Source organism: Thamnophis sirtalis, unplaced genomic scaffold, assembly GCF_051295495.1.
Source record: "Thamnophis sirtalis isolate CommonGarterSnake01/CBP01778 unplaced genomic scaffold, rThaSir2_p1.2 scaffold_6, whole genome shotgun sequence".
In the NCBI taxonomy this organism is placed as follows: Eukaryota; Metazoa; Chordata; class Lepidosauria; order Squamata; family Natricidae; genus Thamnophis; species Thamnophis sirtalis.
The window spans coordinates 61,233,707-61,251,060 of NW_028261386.1; the positions used below are offsets into that span (position 1 = coordinate 61,233,707).

Here is a 17,354-nt window from a genome sequence, read left to right on the forward strand (position 1 = left end):
TTTTGACAAAATACAAAAATTTTAATCAAGCCCCCCCCCCCCCGCCCAATGGTGTCCCTCTTTACCAATCTGAAAATCTGGTATGCCGGTTTACATATTAAAAGTATTTACGTCAAAACTCCTACTATATTCAATGCTGATATTAGTTAAATCTCATACTCGGCACAGATAAGTGGGCATACTAATAGTTTCCGCCGGTATTGGTATCCGAGACCTCCGAGGCGAAGGGCAGCGGAGAAGAGAACCTGCCAAATTGGCTCAGCCAGTCGGATCCGCGGCGGCGTTGGCATTGCAAGCCCTCTTGGAGATTAACAAGGTCTCCATCTCTGGCAGAGGACCCCGGAAGTCCTCCCAGCTCCATGAAAAGCCGTCCTCGAGCCGTGTTGGAGGTCAACTTCCACCGCTCCACAAGCGGCGCTGGCAGGGGACGATTGGAGCTGCCGTCCGACCATCTGGCGATCAACTAAGAAGCGGCGCTTTCCCGGGAGCGCTGTCCACCGCCCGCCCATTCGTATCCGGGTCTCAAACTGGGTGGGCGGCCCTTGAGCTTTTCTCCGCCGCCGCCTCTCCGCAGGCTCAGGTACGGAAGCAGAGAAGGAGGAGGAGGCGGCGGCAGGAGCGCAAGTAGCAGCGGCAAGCCGGATCGGAGCGCCGGCAGGAGAGCTTCCCTGGTAGGTGGAAACTGACACCTCTGCGGCCTTCGCAGGTGAAAACGGGGCTGGCTGAAGGAGAAGAGGCGCTCAGAAGCGGGCGCAGGATGCGTTTTTTCCTTCTCGACAGCACCAGAGGCTCGCGTAATTTACACCTAGGCACTCTCTGCACGGTTCGGGCTGCCTGGACTGTATATAGCACCGCTTCTTGTGATTGGGATCATGCATAGATTTTCGGGTTACGCGTGGTTGTTTCGGTTGTAAGAAAGCCAACAACTGCAGCTTAGCAACTCACCTAAAGCATTGGGGACAGCATAGTTGGAGACAGATTTTTCTGGGGAGAGAACACAGTTATAGAGTTTTAGGCACCCTAGAAATGAATATTATTATTATTAGAACATAGGGTGACGACCTCTTCAAAACTTTTGCTCTATTATAATAAACGTCCCACAAAAAAGTCACAGGCAGGACTTCTTAGAAATAAATTTTCCTGAATTTAGTTTAATTCTGAGGTTAGCCTTTCAGGTGGCATTAGATTATTTGATCCAACAGGTTATGACCCTGGATACTCTCATCTTAAACTGATTTTCCTTGGATTATTTACTACCATACCGAGTATGAGATTTAACTAATGCCTGTTTCTAAATAACATTTTAAAAATCTAATGAATGATTATTCTGAAGCAGGCCAACCAAGTCTTTAACAGGGTATGGAAAACTGGAGCTGGATAGTTTCAACAGTATGAATTGTTTACTAGCAGGCCAGGCTAGAAGGTGTAGTTTCTAGGATTGCAACATCATTTGCAAGGCACCTTCTAATCCCATTTAGGAAATAGGGTGTTATTGTTATTTCTTCAATGTAGATCCTACTCCATATGCATCTAATGCAATGCAGTCATGGTATGAATATTATGCCTGTAACCTTGATCCTGTCACAATTTCCTCTTTTCATTCCAGACCAATACTTTAAACAGCCTTGTCCTGTTCTCTTTGCATTGGGTTTAAATTTCAGTGAAACCTTGATGTGTCAAAGTTCAAATGTGTTTGGCTTTGCAAGAACAAATCTGTTTTTACACATTGACTAACAACATTTGTCTTTGATTTAATGGACATTTATAAATATCAGATATCCTCTCCTTTAAATTGGTCTACTGAAGTGAAGATTTGTATTAAGCCAGACCTGTCCTATTAATGTTCCACGGTATATAAAATCTGAATTGGTGATACCAGCTTGATATTTGGGAAAGGCCCAAAGCCAATTGATCTATTGTAGGTGTGATCAGTTCTATTATAAGCACTATGGATGCAGCATGCTAGCACATGTTACATTTATTTCTCAACATTTGTTATTTCTGCATCCTCTGCTTCCACCAATAAGACACTTGGTTGTCCAGGAAGATTCTCAGTCATCCAGGTCATAGTTGTCTCAGAGGTGCTTTTTTTTTCTTCTTCAAAAGGCAACTGGACTCTGGTTGTTTATTGAAGGGTGGGGGGAGCACTTTTTAGACCAGACACTTAGTTATCCAATAACTACTCACTTTTTAGTTGTGCGGTTATGGAAGAATCTAATTTGGACTATTTGTGCCTTGTGTCCCATTTCTGTATTCCAGATTATTTTAACTTGAGAAATTGGGCTATGGGAGGAACAGTAGACAAACTAGTCTATAATTGCCTGGGCAGCATCTAGAAGTGAGGTCCTTGCCACCCTACTGCAGTGCCTCTTTGAGGACTGTTTTTACTTGCTGGTGGGTGACATCTTGAAAGGAAAAGTGGTAGTGACTCCAAATAAAGACCATAGAGCTTGATAGAAATGATCACTGGAGAGAGCAATTGTTGTGTTGGGATTATTTTGTGCCACATCAAAACTAAGTAGACAGCATGTTACTTCAGTGGTAGAGAAAGACCCCCCCTAGGCTATAAACTATAAATAGAGCTTTCTTGAAGATTTTAGATTACAATTAGTTTATCATATATATGAAATTAAAACACTTTTTAAGTTTTCAACATTGCCTTGGATAGATTATTGAGCTGCCTTAATTTCTGACTGTTCATCTGTTGAATAGCTTTATATTCAACTGTTGACCAAAACCTCATAACAGAGATATAGAAGACTACTAAAAGAAAACTCTATATAATTCAGCACAAAATTAAATGTATGTACCATTCTGTTCAGTTGTGCCTTTGGATTATCTTGAAAAATTAGACTTTACCATCACATGAAAACTATTGATCCTTAATATGGAGCGTATGGATAGGGAAGATGGTATCAATATAATACCGTGATGCTGAACCTATGGCACGTGTGCCAAAAGTGGCACACAGAGCCATCTCTCTGGGCACAGAGCCGTCGCCCATTGCTCTTCTGGGTTCCGGTGTGCAGGCCAGCTGGTGTCAGCCTCTGCTTCACTTGCTTGCCATAGAAACGGGGAGGGTGGGGGCATGGTATTGGGAGAGGGAGTTTTGTTCTCACCATCCTCTGCGCATGCTGATGACTGATGTTTGGACTTGGTCAAGGCCAACCGTCTCGCATACCAACCTGATGAGGCTCTTTGAAGATGCACCCCACATGACACCTTAGGGAGTTGCAGATTGGACACTGGGCTGGGGTAACAGGAGGGAAGGGCTGGGCAATCATTTGATGTGTACATGTTTGTGCCTTTCTGGCTCAGATCTTGCTTTCCTTTTTGCTGCTTTCAATTCATATCTAGTAAAAGTACTTTATCTATTCAAATGGAGTTGAGGTTTTTTGTTCTTAGTTATTGAAGGATGCATGCCTGACAGCTGGTCTTCATGCACGTGGAAGTGCGGGAAACTGGAAGAGCAGCACCCCGTGCGCATGTATGTGTTGGGAAGATGATCTTCTGGTTTCTGGTGCACACATGCACACTAGCCAGCTGATCTTCGCATGCATATGCATGCCAGAAACCGGAAGACCAGGTAGCCGATGTGCATGCATGCACTGGAAACCAGAGGATCATCCTCCCAGCACAAGCATGTGCACTTGCCAGCTGGTCTTCGCACACGCATACGTGCCAGAAACCAGAAGACCTTCTCATGCATGTGCCAGAAACTGGAAAATTATCATTCCGGCATGTGCACCGGGCAGCTTCTCTTCTGGTTTCTGGCATGCACGCATGCGCGTGCTTCCATTTTGGCACTCGGTGCCGAAAAGGTCGCCAACCCTGCTATAATAAATATACTTTGGGGGGGAGATAATTGGGCAAAAGAAAATGTGAATCTACTGCTTAGAATTTTTTGAAGTTTAAAATATTTATGGCCTACTCTTCAAAGGAAAACATACAGTACTTTGCTATGTAGAACAGAATAAAATTAGGGTTCAGATAGATTAGACTTTAGAAACTCATTTGAAATCAGCTAGCTAGAGAGAGTCCTTGAGTTACAACTACAATTGGGCCCAAAAGTTCTGTTGCTAATTGAGGCATTTGCTAAATGAATTTTGCCCCATTTTATGACTTTTGTTGTCACAGTTGTTAGTGAATCACTTCAATTGTTAAATTAGTAACACCCTTGTTAAATGAATCTGGCTTTCCCATTAATTTTGCTTGTCAGAAGATTGCAAAAGGTAAAATCACATAATCCCAGGATGCTGCAATGTCATAAATAAGAGTCAGTTGCCAAGCTCCTAAATTTCGATCACATGACCCTGGGGATGCTGCAACAATCATAAGTGTGGAAAATGATCATAAATAACTTTTTAAAATGCTGTTGTAATTTTGAATGGCCATTAAATGAATGTAAGTTGAGGACTACCTGTATTTAAAAATGTGGTTAGATTAAAAACGAGACCTTTATGTAGGCATCATGAATGCCTTCAAATTTTGATGCGTAAATCTTTGATGTATATCTTTAAGACAGCAGCCCAAATTAAGAATCATAGCAAAACTGATACATAAAAAGAATGACCTGAGACTCCAGCCCAGGTGTGTCAAACTCATTTCATTGAGGGCCACATCAGGGTTGTGTTTGACCTTGGGGGGCCAGGGTGGGCGTGGCCAAGGTGGACATGGCCAGCTCAACATCACTCGTGTTAGGAGTGCCTGTGTTGGCCTGAATACTCTGCCAACAAAAACAGGTTCCCAATCTACACTTTTGGCTGGGACAGCCTTCTGCAACTCTCTGCCAGTGAAAATGGAGCTTAGAAGGGCCACACACAGCCATCCTGCGCTCCATTTTCACTTGCAGAGACACCATGGGCCAGTCCTTTGCTATTTCCAGGGCAGTCCCGTAGGCCAGATCTAAGCACCCTGTGGGCCGGATCTGGCCCGCGGGCCTTGAGTTTGACACCCCTGCTCTAGCCTGTTTTTTGCAAAAAGCAAGGTATTTCACAGAAAGCATTAAACCATGTTTTTTTATGCTTTGCACATTTTTCAGAAGCAGCAGGCATGTCCCACTTTGAAAGCAAAAGGCTACTATTTGGCTTAATGGCAGGAGCTGCTGGAGTAACATTTCTCCTGTGTTGGTATCTCAAGACAAACAAACGCAGCAAAGGTATGCATTTGCCTGTATTTCCAAATTCAGCCAGCGGTTTTGATTTAATAGATTTTCCACATGAAACTCACCAAGAGGAAAGGACAGTTTTGGTGTTACAAGGAAGACAGCTTCAGATCCTGGAGAAATTGAATGGCTTGGTGGTAAGTGTAGAAGAACTTAAAAGAGAATTGACATTCCTGAAAGAAGCTATTCCAAAGTTGGATGAACTTGTTCGAGATGAACTTCAAGGAAAAACAGAAAGTCGCAGAACCAGCCCTTCGCATAGGCTTGCAAAGAAGCGAAAGACTGAGGCAGAAGCTCAAGGCTCGTCTGATACCACCAGTTCTGAAGATGCTGAAAGTGAAGGCGGGTGGGTATTTTGAAAATATGTGGAATTGTGTTAATGAAATTCTTAGTTTATAAAAGATAAAAAGTCCATAAAAGCAAGGTACATTTTATATATAATTTTTATTAATTTTTAAAAAGGAAGATGAAAAACTAATACAAATTAATATAAGAAAAAGAAATAAATAAAACAAAGATAAAGGTGCAAGAAAGGGAAGAAAATAAAAGAAAGTAAAAGAAAAATAGACAAGAAAAGAAAAAGTTACAAAGAAATAACTTCCAGTTTTGTTTGCAGCAGTTAGAAATACAATTATAATTTTACTTTATACTCAATGTTTACAATGTAACTATCTTCTTTCTATAATCTACCCTGTTTAATCATCAAAACAATAAGTTATAAGTTCATTTGCTCCTGTTTCATGCAAAAGGTTTACAAAGAGTTTGCATTCAGCAATGAACATAGGCATTGTCTTTTCTGTGATCAAATAATTCAATTTAGCTATCTCAGCAAGTTCCATCATCTTCACCAACCATTCCTCCATTGTGGGTTGTGTCGCATCTTTCTATCATCATGCATACAATAATCTCACTGCAGTTATGTAAAAAAACAAAAACAAAATTCCATAACCTTTTTTTCCAATTGTTTTGTCCATCGATCCCAAAAGAAAAATTTGTGGTTTCAGTGGCATATTTCTTTTTAATCCTCTTAATTTGTTCTAGCTTTTTTTTTACATGTTCATCAAACATGTTCAAGATTGATAAACAGATTACTATTCATTGATGTGGAAGGCCAATATGCTAGGATTCTGCCACTCTCTAAAGAGGAAAGTCGAAGCAGCTGCACGAAGAAGAGATGCTTGGTTGACCCATAAGGACTGTCTTTACCAATGCAACTACTATTTTATCTTCTTTATTTATAATCTATAAGCTATACAGCAGTGGTGGGATTCAAAATTTTTTACTACTGGTTCTGTGGACATGGCTTGGTGGGTGTGGCATGGCTTGGTGGGTGTGGCAAGGGAAGTATACTGTAAAATCTCCATTCCCTCCCCACTCCAGGGGAAGGTTACTGCAAAATCCCCATTCCCTCCCGATCAGATGGGACTCAGGAGGCAGAGAATAGATGGGGGTGGGGCCAGTCAGAGGTGGTATTTACCAGTTTTCCGAACTACTCAAAATTTCTGCTATCAGTTCTCCAGAATGTACTAATTTTCATAGACAAAAACAATCTATAGCAGATTTAAAAAGCTCTTGCAAACTTGTAATAAATCAGTACAGTACTTGCAAACTTGTAATTATGAATTTGAGGCCTTGAATGTTCCTGGCATAACATATACTGCACTAAGAAACCCGGTGTGGTGTAATGGTTAAAGTGCTGGTCTAGAAGCAGGGAGTACCAGTCCTTCTCCATACACAGAGGTCCAGTCACTCCCTCTCAGCTGTAATAAATTTCGGATTCTGCATTGAGCCAGCTGAAAAACAAACTCCCTTGTTGCATCATGTATTAGTAGCTTTGGTTGCTGTAAGAAATAGGTGAGCATAGTTCAAAAACAAGCAGACTATGAAATCTTTAGGGACAAACACTAAGAATTGCAACAACTTGCAATATCCAGTACAGTCTTTTCAAGGCTAAGAACAAGTCCTTGATTGTGTTTTTTTAAAAAGATTGAAATGTTTTCATTGGAAACTAAGAGATAATTTATCTTGTCTCAAGCTCTTGTGATTTAGTAAATAATACTGACTGCCATAATCAATCTTAAAAGCTCCAAATGTCAGAACATTTGTTATTTGGTGCAGAAATGTTGTTAGTTCCATATGATTGCATTTAAAAACTCGTAATTCCGTTGTTTTCTACAATTCAATTGTCTGAAGAATTTTTCAGTTGGTAATTTTAAAGACATTAAAATTAAAAAACAATTTCTTCCTCTTAAAAAGATAAACTTTCGAACGAAATTGAAGATAAGGACAATATTAATTGGAAAAGATGTAATTGCTGAATTTCGTTAATTCAGATTGGCTTTATGTTTCAATATCAAAAATATCATTGTAATTTTACTGAATAGTTTCTTATAAATAAAAGTAATTATACTGTACAGGTAGTTCTTGACTTACAACCACAATTGAGGCCAAAATTTCCATTGCTAAGCAAGACAATTAAGTTAATTTTGTTCCATTTTATGACCTTTCTTACCACAGTTGTTAAGTGAATCACTGAAGATGTTAAGTTAGTAACATAATAATTAAGTGGATTTGGTTTCCCCATTCACTTTGCTTGTCAGAAGTTCACAAAAGATGATCACATCACCCTGGGACTGCAGCCATCATAAATGCATTCCAGTTGCCAAGAATCTAAAATTTGATTGTGGGGGTGCTGCAATGATTATAAGTGTGATTTTTCAGTGACATTGAACCGTCACTAAATGAATAATTGTAAATCAAGGACTATCTGTTGTGCAATGTACCAAAGAACTGTACTTGATTTAAGCATAATTTAATTGGTCTGTCTGTAGATATTGCAAAATTAATGAAAATGCTCAACATTGCATACTTAGCAGCATTCTTAAGATATGTTAATTAGTAAAAAATATATCAGTTACAAGCGGCAATATAACCATGTGGTTTTCAAGAAGAGGTTATATTTCTCCTCTTCTGTTTTAGTTACATGACAGCTCATACTGACACCGAAGGAGAATCTGAGGAAGAAAAAGGACGGATCAATTCCTCTGTATCTTCTTTGACACCAGAAGGGAAAATAGACTTGTCTAATCTCCTGCAGGAGGTGGACAGAATGCATGGTGGCTCGGAACATGAGAAAAGAGAAAGCTTCAAACTATTGCTTGAAAGAGAAGAAAAGGTATGGTCAATAATTCAGTGCTTTTTATGATATACTTTTAAAAGTTTTAGTGATGTCAAAGACACATTTGAGTAGATTGGTTTTAAGGGGAAAAATTTCATTGCTTAAAAATGACCCTTTGATTAACATTCCCAAATATTTGCTGAGAGTGGGATCCCCATATAAGTGGTTATGGTTATTCAGTGCAGATGGGAAATAGCACTTAGCAATAGCACTTAGTCTTAGGTACCGCTTCACAGTTATTTAGAGCCCTCTCTAAGCAGTTTATGAAGTCAGCGTATTGCCCTCAACAATCAACAATCTGGGTTCTCGTTTTACCATTTCTGGGTCCTCAGAAAGATGGAAGGCTGAATCAATCTTGAGCCAGTGAGACTCGAACTGCCAAGAGTCAGCAGAATTAGCCTGCAATACTACATTCTAACCTCTGCACCACATCCATTATCAGGTTCCACCTCTCCTTGTTTCCCCTTTCTGATTGCCAACAGAGAAGCATTAAGTTTGTGATTTATATGAGAGTCAATGGGGCGTTTACTGTGGGATTAGAAAGATTAGAAAGAAGGCAGAACATAGAATTATAGGATTGGAAGAGATCTCGGAAGTCTTCTAGCCAACTCCCTGCTCGAACAGGAGACCTTATATCATTTCAGATAAATCTCCTTCAGTTATGGAGCACCCACAGCTTCTGAAGGCAAGTTATTCCATTGGTTAATTGCTTTCACCATTAGGCAATTTCTCCTTAGTTCTAGGCTGCCTCTCTCCTTGGTTCATTTCCAATCATGGATGGAGGGGTTCCAGCAATAACCAAGGACTTCCCATTTTGTTTCCAGAATACAATAAGGAATTGAGTACAGGAACAAAAGATGGCAAGGTTGCTAGGTTGCTTCTCTTATTATGCTAAAATGAAAATGATGGGAGGGAGCCAGCACTGCATTATATATGATGCCTGTGCCCATTCTAAGGAAATATAAGCGATGCTTTCTTCGGAGGCATCCCCCTTGCATAGGAAAGAAAGAAAGAGAGAGAGGGGGGAGAGAGGGAGAGGGGGGAAAGAAAGAAAGAAGTGTCTCGGGTGATAAAAGAGTCTTTAATGCATAGGAGAGATGTTGGTTTGCATTTTGCCAATGGCTGTTGCTAAATGTACCCACCATGGCCACCGGTTTGTATAAAACCCCATAGCATGTTTTCAACAAATATTGGGGTCCGCTGAACTGAATGAAGGAATGAATTTCAGTGCTTAGATAAACGCATTTGAAAGGTCAAAATAAGCTACCGTATATTAGTTCGGTTTGCAGAAAGGAAAAAAAATATGTTACTGCTTCCATGTCACTATCTATAGAAAACTGGCAGGCCATACAGCAAAAAAAAAAGTTACTTTCCTGCAGACATTTTAAAACATATATGTATTAAATTCTGGATCCTATTATTTGCTGCAACAGAAACTCTGGAAAAAGTTGTTTTTTGGCATAAGGTCATTTATTTGCCTCCACAAGTTGTGAATGCTCCAACACTGGAAGTTTTTAAGAAGATGTTGGATAACCATTTGACTGAAGTGGTGTAGGGTTCCTGCCTAAGCAGGGGGTTGGACTAGAAGACCTCCAAGGTCCCTTCCAACTCTGTTATTCTATGCTATTCTTCTTCTATTTGGAGTTACCGATCTGGCAGAATAAGTGCACTCTGAGCCTCCGCAATTAAACAGTGTTATCTTTTGAGACCCAGGAAGGGTACAATGTCTGTGGTGGCACCTTCTCTTTCGAATTAGGGCCCCCATGAGATCCATACAGCCCCCACTCTAACGGTATCCAGAAGGCCTTGAAAACCTGCCTGTTCTCCCAGATATTGGCCTAGGGTGGATGGAGCTCCCCCTGTTTTTTTATTAGTTGTCTGGATTGCTGTCTTGCAATTATCTTGCAATTCGTTTTGGCCTAATTTATTGCATTTCATTGTTTTAAGTTGTGCTTAGTTCTGTGAGAAGCACAGAATTTGTTGGAGTCCGGCAGCTTCAAAAGTATAGTAAATAAACCAAGCACAACACAATAATGCATGAACCCAATGAATTTAAAATACAAGACAACGTAATCACTTACAGAATAGCACATGGGGATTGGGGGAACATGCATTTTAAATATGTCAAAAGATCTCTGCAATAAAACCAATCTAATGCATCTCTTTTCTTTGCAAGCAGTATAGAAACCATCCTGGTTTTCTTTGGAGACTTGTCCGAGCTTACGGGGACATGTTTGAGTTAACTACAGATGCTGAGGAGAAAAAGAATTATGCTGCTGAAGGTTGGTTGTTCAAATAGATTTTAATGGAAATTTGTTCAAAGTAGAAATATATCAGGAATGCTATTTTTTTATTGCTTCTGTTAAAAATAAGATGGGGCTCATTTAGGCGACTGAGGCAGAGAAATAACTTTGGTAACAATCCTGCTGAGAATTAATCTGATTCCCTCTTTACTTTTCTTTGCTTGTACCAGGGCAGCCTCACACCAAGAAAGATGGTGAGAATATTTAGCTAAGCAAGTATATTAGTGGAATTTCAGAGAAGGAGCACTTCTGCCCCTGTTCATTTTTAAATATACAGGGAATGCTAGGGGAATGGCTTCAGGTTTTATTCTGATTCAGGTTCTTCTTAATTATACCAAAACATGCATTTGTAGGTTTTAAAACATTAATTGCAAAGCTGAATATGTTTGTTTGTTTATTTATTTGATGTACAGTACATCTTTCACCTGAGAATTGAAGGCAACATGCCTTTTCCAACTTTCTCATAAAAGCAGCCATAGGAACAAGGTTATGCTGAGAGACAGTAGCTCTACATAACCTTCAACATCTGGGCAGGACTTGGACCTGGATGTCCCTGTCTAATTCAGCACTTAACCACTATACTACATTGGTTTTATCCTAGATGTGTGTCCTGCTGAATTAAATTAATCTGGAGCCAAATAAGATAAATTCCCAATTTAAAGTCACGGTCAATATATAATTATATTTATTGTTGAGTGAATGGAGCATGATCTAATATTACTTTATGTATATAGCTAAAATCTGTAAAATGCACCTTTTTCAGGAAAAATTGTTGGAGAGAATGCAGTTAACTTAGATCCATCAAATGCTGAGAGTCATCAGTGGTAAGTTTGAATAGTGGAGATTTTACCACATCTTTGATCCGATTTCTAAAATTTTCAATCGTGAAATGCCTAAAACAGACAAACTGTTTTAATAAATGCATTCAGAGACTCCTCAACTTACAACCACAATTAAACCAAATGTTCTGTTGCTAAGCAACAGTAAGTGTGAAGAATGGTCATAAGTCTCTTCTTTCAGTACTGTAACTTTGAACAGTCACTAAACAAGTGGTTGTAAGTCGAGGACTACCTGTATTCACAGGTTCAGTCCTTGACATCTTCTTATAGTAGATCTGGGAAAGTTATCCTAGATGTAGCCATTCTACATTTCTTTTATGATTGGTCAGTTTGGCTCATCATTATTATTCTTTTTTGTGCTACTAGATTGCCAGCTACTATTGAGGATTATTGATAGGAGTCTTTCTCAAACAAGGGAAAATAATCCTTCCTTTAAGTTGAGTTTGATTCATGGTGACACTATGGCAAATATTTATTGTTTTATTGCCACTAGTATGAAAGTAGCTCACCAATGCCACCTTGTAGAACAGCATTTCTTATGGCATACTTCACGTCCAGGGAAAAAATAAATGCAAACGAGGTCCAGTCAGAAGGAGAATATCATGGCTTCAAAACCTAAGGGAGTGGTTTGGACAAAACTCGTCAGCACTTTTTCATGCGGCTGTTGACAAAAATAAGATTGCCAACATGATTGCCTAAGTCCAATGACGAGTATGGCACAAGAAGAAGAAGGCAACTTTTTAAGATGTATGAACTTCAGGCCCTAGATGTTGAAGTTCACACATCTTAAAATTGCCACAGTTGAGAAACATTCTTCTAGGATATTTCCAGTCTAGTGATCAGCCCTGCTTTTCCCAAGTGGATTTCCATTGAAATCCTAACCAGGTTTGATCCTGTTTAACATCCACATTAAAATAAGATAGCTCAGATACGATCATCTTCTGAACATCTCTATAATTATTGCTTTTTTTAACCCTGGCCATTAGATGGAGCCATTGGATTCTCTATTTTTCTAATTTCCTAACTGTATGATAAATTCTCATTCTTCATTCAGAATCTTTCGAAGTTACTGAATTATTTTACAATTCACCAAGGCTGTAGATTTTCTGTCTCAGAAGATTTGCTGTTTTAAGACTTTAGCTCATATTTAACTCATATTCTGAACCACTTTTATGATTTGTGTTGACTTTTCTCTCTCATATTTTATATGTACAATATTATAGGAAAAATAACTGTGACACCCTCAATATTACATATAGTAAAAACCAGCTCAGCTTTTCTTGCTTGGAACCCTCCAAATGCTGGGAAAATGACTTTAGTCTCAGTACATGCTAAGGTCATTAAACAGAGTGAGGCTTGGCTCACCTCTTTAAAAGCCATGGCTCACCTCACATTTTGAGATATTTGCAGAGGTTCTTAATCCCCTGGGTCATAATTGCCTCAAAGTGCTTTCCTCTAAGGCATCTGGACTTTATTGGGTTTTTTTATTGGGCATCTGGACTTTATTGGGTTTTTTCCCTTGAAAATGTTTTGCTTCCTGTCCAAAAAGCTTCTTCAGTTCTGAAGAACTGAAATAATTTTGCTCATTTTTCTGCCCTTTATAAATGTATTTTTCTTTCCCTTTTTAGCCAAAGTATGGTAATGAGGTAAACTAAGATTCATCCAGCTATTCAAATGAAAAAAAAATGATGGTAGACACTTTTATGACTTCTTCCCATAATGTTGCAACTTTGGACATCTGGTTCCCTCTCCCTCCCACCCGGTTTCCATTAACATATTTTTTTTCTATCCTATTCTATCTAACCTATCTTCTTCCCAAGGTAGATCTTTTCCTTTCTCTAAGTGCAATTGAAATGTTTAAAAACATAAAGAGCCTCCACTGTGTAAAATGTAAGAACCCAAGGATCAATGGAGCTTCCCATAGGAAGCTTTATCCATATTTTGTGAGATGCATTAGGTTTGCTCTCAATAAAAGCCGATATTGCAACAGGAACAGTAATAACAGAGTTAGGAGGAACCCTAGAGATCAAATAGTGCAACTCCCTGCTCAAGCAAGAGACCTGTACCATTTAGGACAAATGGCTGTCCAATGTCTTGCTCAGATTTTTATAGGCATATTGCTCTTAAGTGTCTGGGTTTCTGTTTGGACAAAGTGGTTTATGTAAACTTTTGGATAAGTATTTATTTTCACTAAGAATTTGAGGAGCTGTGAGAATTGATTTCTCATTTGTATATTCTAGTTGAAGCAATCAGAAGCTTATGGCAACACCTAGATCCTTATCTTGGTATAACAGGTTGAAACCAGATCACAAAAGAGCTTGTATTTAGTTAATGTTTTCAGTTGCACATTATGCCCTCAATAGTAGCAGTAGATATCCACGAATTCCTGTTGTACAAAGACTCCATCCTTCACAGATTGCAGGGTTATTCTATCATCTTTTATATTGCCCATTATATTTATCTATTTGTGAGAAACATTGAAAGCTGTGAATTATTTCTCAGTTCAGTTGTGAGGAAAAATAAATACATTTTCCTCTTTCTGATTTTAATAAAGGAAACAGTTACCCTATCTGTACTAGCTATGCAAAAAAAAAATCTAGATCATCCAGAAATTAAGTTATAATAAGTGCTGGGTTAATGTTGAGTTAAGATCTCCTTTTTTAATTGTGTTTAAAGTTGTTCTACTGTCATAGACATAATCCTTGTAGCTAAACATGTTTAATAAATAAACGAACATGAAACATGCAAAATATCAAAGAGGGAATCCAGGATTAAATTCAGTAGAATCAGTAAGACTTAGGGTTTTATGAAATGAAAACTGTCCAATTTTCAGAATAACAGAGTTGGACATCTTCTAGTCCAACCCGCTGTTCAAGCAAGAGATCCTATACCATTTCAGACAAACGGCTGTCTAATCTCTCCTTAAAAATCTCTAGTGATGAAGCACCCACCACCCCAGAAGGCAAGCTGTTCCACTGGTTAATTGATTTTACTGCCAGGAAATTTCTCCTTAGTTTTAGTTCTAGGTTCTTTCCTTGATTAGTTTCCATCCATTGCTTCTTGTCTTGCAGTCAGGTGCTTTGGAGACTAGGTTGACCTCCTCTTCCTTGTAGCAGCCCTTAAAATATTGCAACACTACTATCATGCCATCCCTAGTCCTTTTTTTCACTAGACCAGACATACCCAATTCCTGTAACCGTTCTTCATATGCTTTTTAACCTCCAGTCCCCTAATTATCTTTGTTGCTCTTCTCTGCACTCTTCCTAGAGTCTCAACATCTTTTTATATCACAGTGTCCAAAACTGGATACAATATTCCCAGTGTGGTCTTACCATGACATTATAAAGTGGTATTAATACTTCATGATCTTTGTGATCTTGATTCTATCTCCCTGTTAATGCACCCTAGGATTGTTTTGGATATTTTGGTGACTGCAGTGCACTGCTGGCTCATTTTTAAGTGGTTGTCCAATAGGACTCCTAGATCTTATAATCAATGGATCTACTCTAAGCATACTAAGACATGATTCCCATTTGTGATTTATAGTTTCATTCTTGTTTTATCACTGTATGAAGATGCTTTGCTAAGTGGTTTCATTTATGTAATATATGCTGCCCAGTAATGGTATCCTCTTTTCTTCACTACTGATTCGGTAGCAGGCGCGCACGGATGTCTGGGCATGTGCAGAACCTTCTGCGCATGTGCAGAAGGTCTGTTATGATATCTGGGTGGGTGGGCGGAGTCTTGTGCCACGCCACTAGCAGTTCGCCCGAACCAGTGCGAACTGGCAGAATACCACCTTTGCTGCCCCAATCCATGCAGGTTCTGGGAATACAGTAAATAAAAAAATACAGTAATGAAAGTCAACTATGATGGTTGCCCATAGAAAGGACCAAAAGCTTGCCAAAATAATACCATTTTAAACGTACTTCCTAAAAGATGACCTAGTCCTAAACCTCTTTAAGAAACGATGACATCAGCAAATTCTCCCTGTGTGGCTGACTAGTCAAGCAGATTTAGTTTTGGCAAAATAGTGCCAAACAACCTTGTGTCATATGCTGAAGTCGTCATGGGCTATGGGAAAATCTTAGCTAAAACGCTTAGTGCAAAAGGCAAAGGAAGTTAGTAAATTCCAGCAGTCACTTCTCTTAACTCATATTAAAACTACTCATATTAAAATTATCTCATATTAAAAGTTCTTGTATCCAAAGTGAAATATGATTAAGATATATAAATGTAAGTAAAGAATTAATGAATAGTAAAGTACACAGGTAGTCACAGGGGTGGAATCCACTTACCTTTGCTACCTTGTTAGGTAGTAATGGGAGCATGCACAGAGAGTCAAAAACGGATGTGATTATGTCCGGGCGGGGTGGGTGGAGCTGATACTGAGCGCCTGCAAAGGTAAGTTAACAGCAAGTGGGGGGGATCCACTGTGCCACACAATTTACATTAGCTTTCTAGCTAATATAAAGCACACGTCACAGCTGATCGTCAGAAAAACTGGTTCACCTGAACCGGTTTCATTTTTTAAAATACCGGCTCGGGCAAACCAGTAGCATTTTTACTACCAGCTCGGCCGAACCGGTCCGAACCAGTAGCATTTCACCCCTGGGTAATCCTCAACATATGACCACAATTGAGCCCAAAATTTAAGTTGTTAGGTGAGAAATTTGTTAAGTGAGTTTTAAGACCTTGCGACATTTGTTAAATGAATCATTGCAGTTGTTAAACAAGGTTGTTAAGTGAATCAGGCTTCCCCATTGACTTTGCTTGTCAGAAGGTCACAAAAAGGGATCGTGTGACACCCGGACACTACAACTGTCAAAAATACAAGTCAGTTATCAAGCGTCTGAATGTAAATCACCTGACCATGGGGATGCTGCGATGGTCATAAGTGTGAAAAATGGTAATATCACTTTCTTCAATGCTGCTGTAACTTTGAATGATTACTAAGTGAACTGTTGTAAGTCAAGGACTACCTATATGCTATTCTGAAAAGATTGGAGGAGACCTCCAATTAAGCAGTGAAGGAAAGTCACTAGTATCAAGTATCATCTAGTACCCATGATGGTGAACATGGGACACATGCCAGAAGTGGCACACAGAGCCATCTCTCTGGGCACGTGGTCTTCTGGGTTCGCCATGAGCGCCAACCAGCTATAGCAATAGCAATAGCAGTTAGACTTATATACCGCTTCATAGGGCTTTCAGCCCTCTCTAAGCGGTTTACAGAGTCAGCATATCGTCCCCACAGTCTGGGTCCTCATTTCACCCACCTCGGAAGGATGGAAGGCTGAGTCAACCTTGAGCCGGTGAGATTAGAACCGCTGAACTGCAGATAACAGTCAGCTGAAGTGGCCTGTAGTACTGCACCCTAACCACTGCACCACCTTAGCTGGTCTTCTCACGCTCAGGAGCGCCAGAAACTGGAAGAGCAGCTCCCTGGCATTAATGAGCTTCTGCGCGCATGTGTGCCAGAAACCAGAAGACCAGGTCACTGGCGTACACATGCATGCCGGAAACCAGAAATTCAGGGTCCCGGAGTGCACATGCGCCTAGGGGAACTGCTCTTCCGTTTTCTAGTGCTCCCACGCATGCGCAGCAGGGAGCTGCTCTTCCAGTTTCCAGTGCTCCCGTTTCAGCACTTGGTACCAAAAAGATTCACCAACACTGATCTAGTATCACCCAGCCATTGTGGAGTGGTCTAAAGCCAGTCTGGATTACTGCTATGTCAACCGAATAATGGAAATGGTTGGTTGATTTGAAAATACACTAAATCATAATAGGGATCTTGTCTAAAGCTTGATTCATCCCAAAGACCTTTCTACGTGCTTTTAAAATAGTTTCCTTCAAAATGAAAATTGTCC

The 17,354-nt window shown here is 39.7% G+C and overlaps 1 protein-coding gene across 2 annotated transcripts in view; it reads left to right on the forward strand.

Moving 5' to 3' along the window:
- The first annotated feature begins 379 nt into the window (after positions 1–379).
- RMDN2 (regulator of microtubule dynamics 2) overlaps positions 380–17,354 on the forward strand; it is a 34,647-nt gene continuing 17,672 nt past the window's right edge. Inside the window, exons 1-5 of one of the 2 annotated variants that reach the window (XM_087717966.1) lie at positions 380–671; positions 5,042–5,510; positions 8,144–8,339; positions 10,519–10,624; positions 11,409–11,469. In XM_087717966.1, coding sequence (XP_087574092.1) covers positions 5,053–5,510; positions 8,144–8,339; positions 10,519–10,624; positions 11,409–11,469 — 821 coding nt within the window. In that variant the 5' untranslated portion in view covers positions 380–671; positions 5,042–5,052. The remainder of the gene's footprint in view (positions 672–5,041; positions 5,511–8,143; positions 8,340–10,518; positions 10,625–11,408; positions 11,470–17,354) is intronic. The other variant, XM_087717967.1, reaches the window with a different exon arrangement.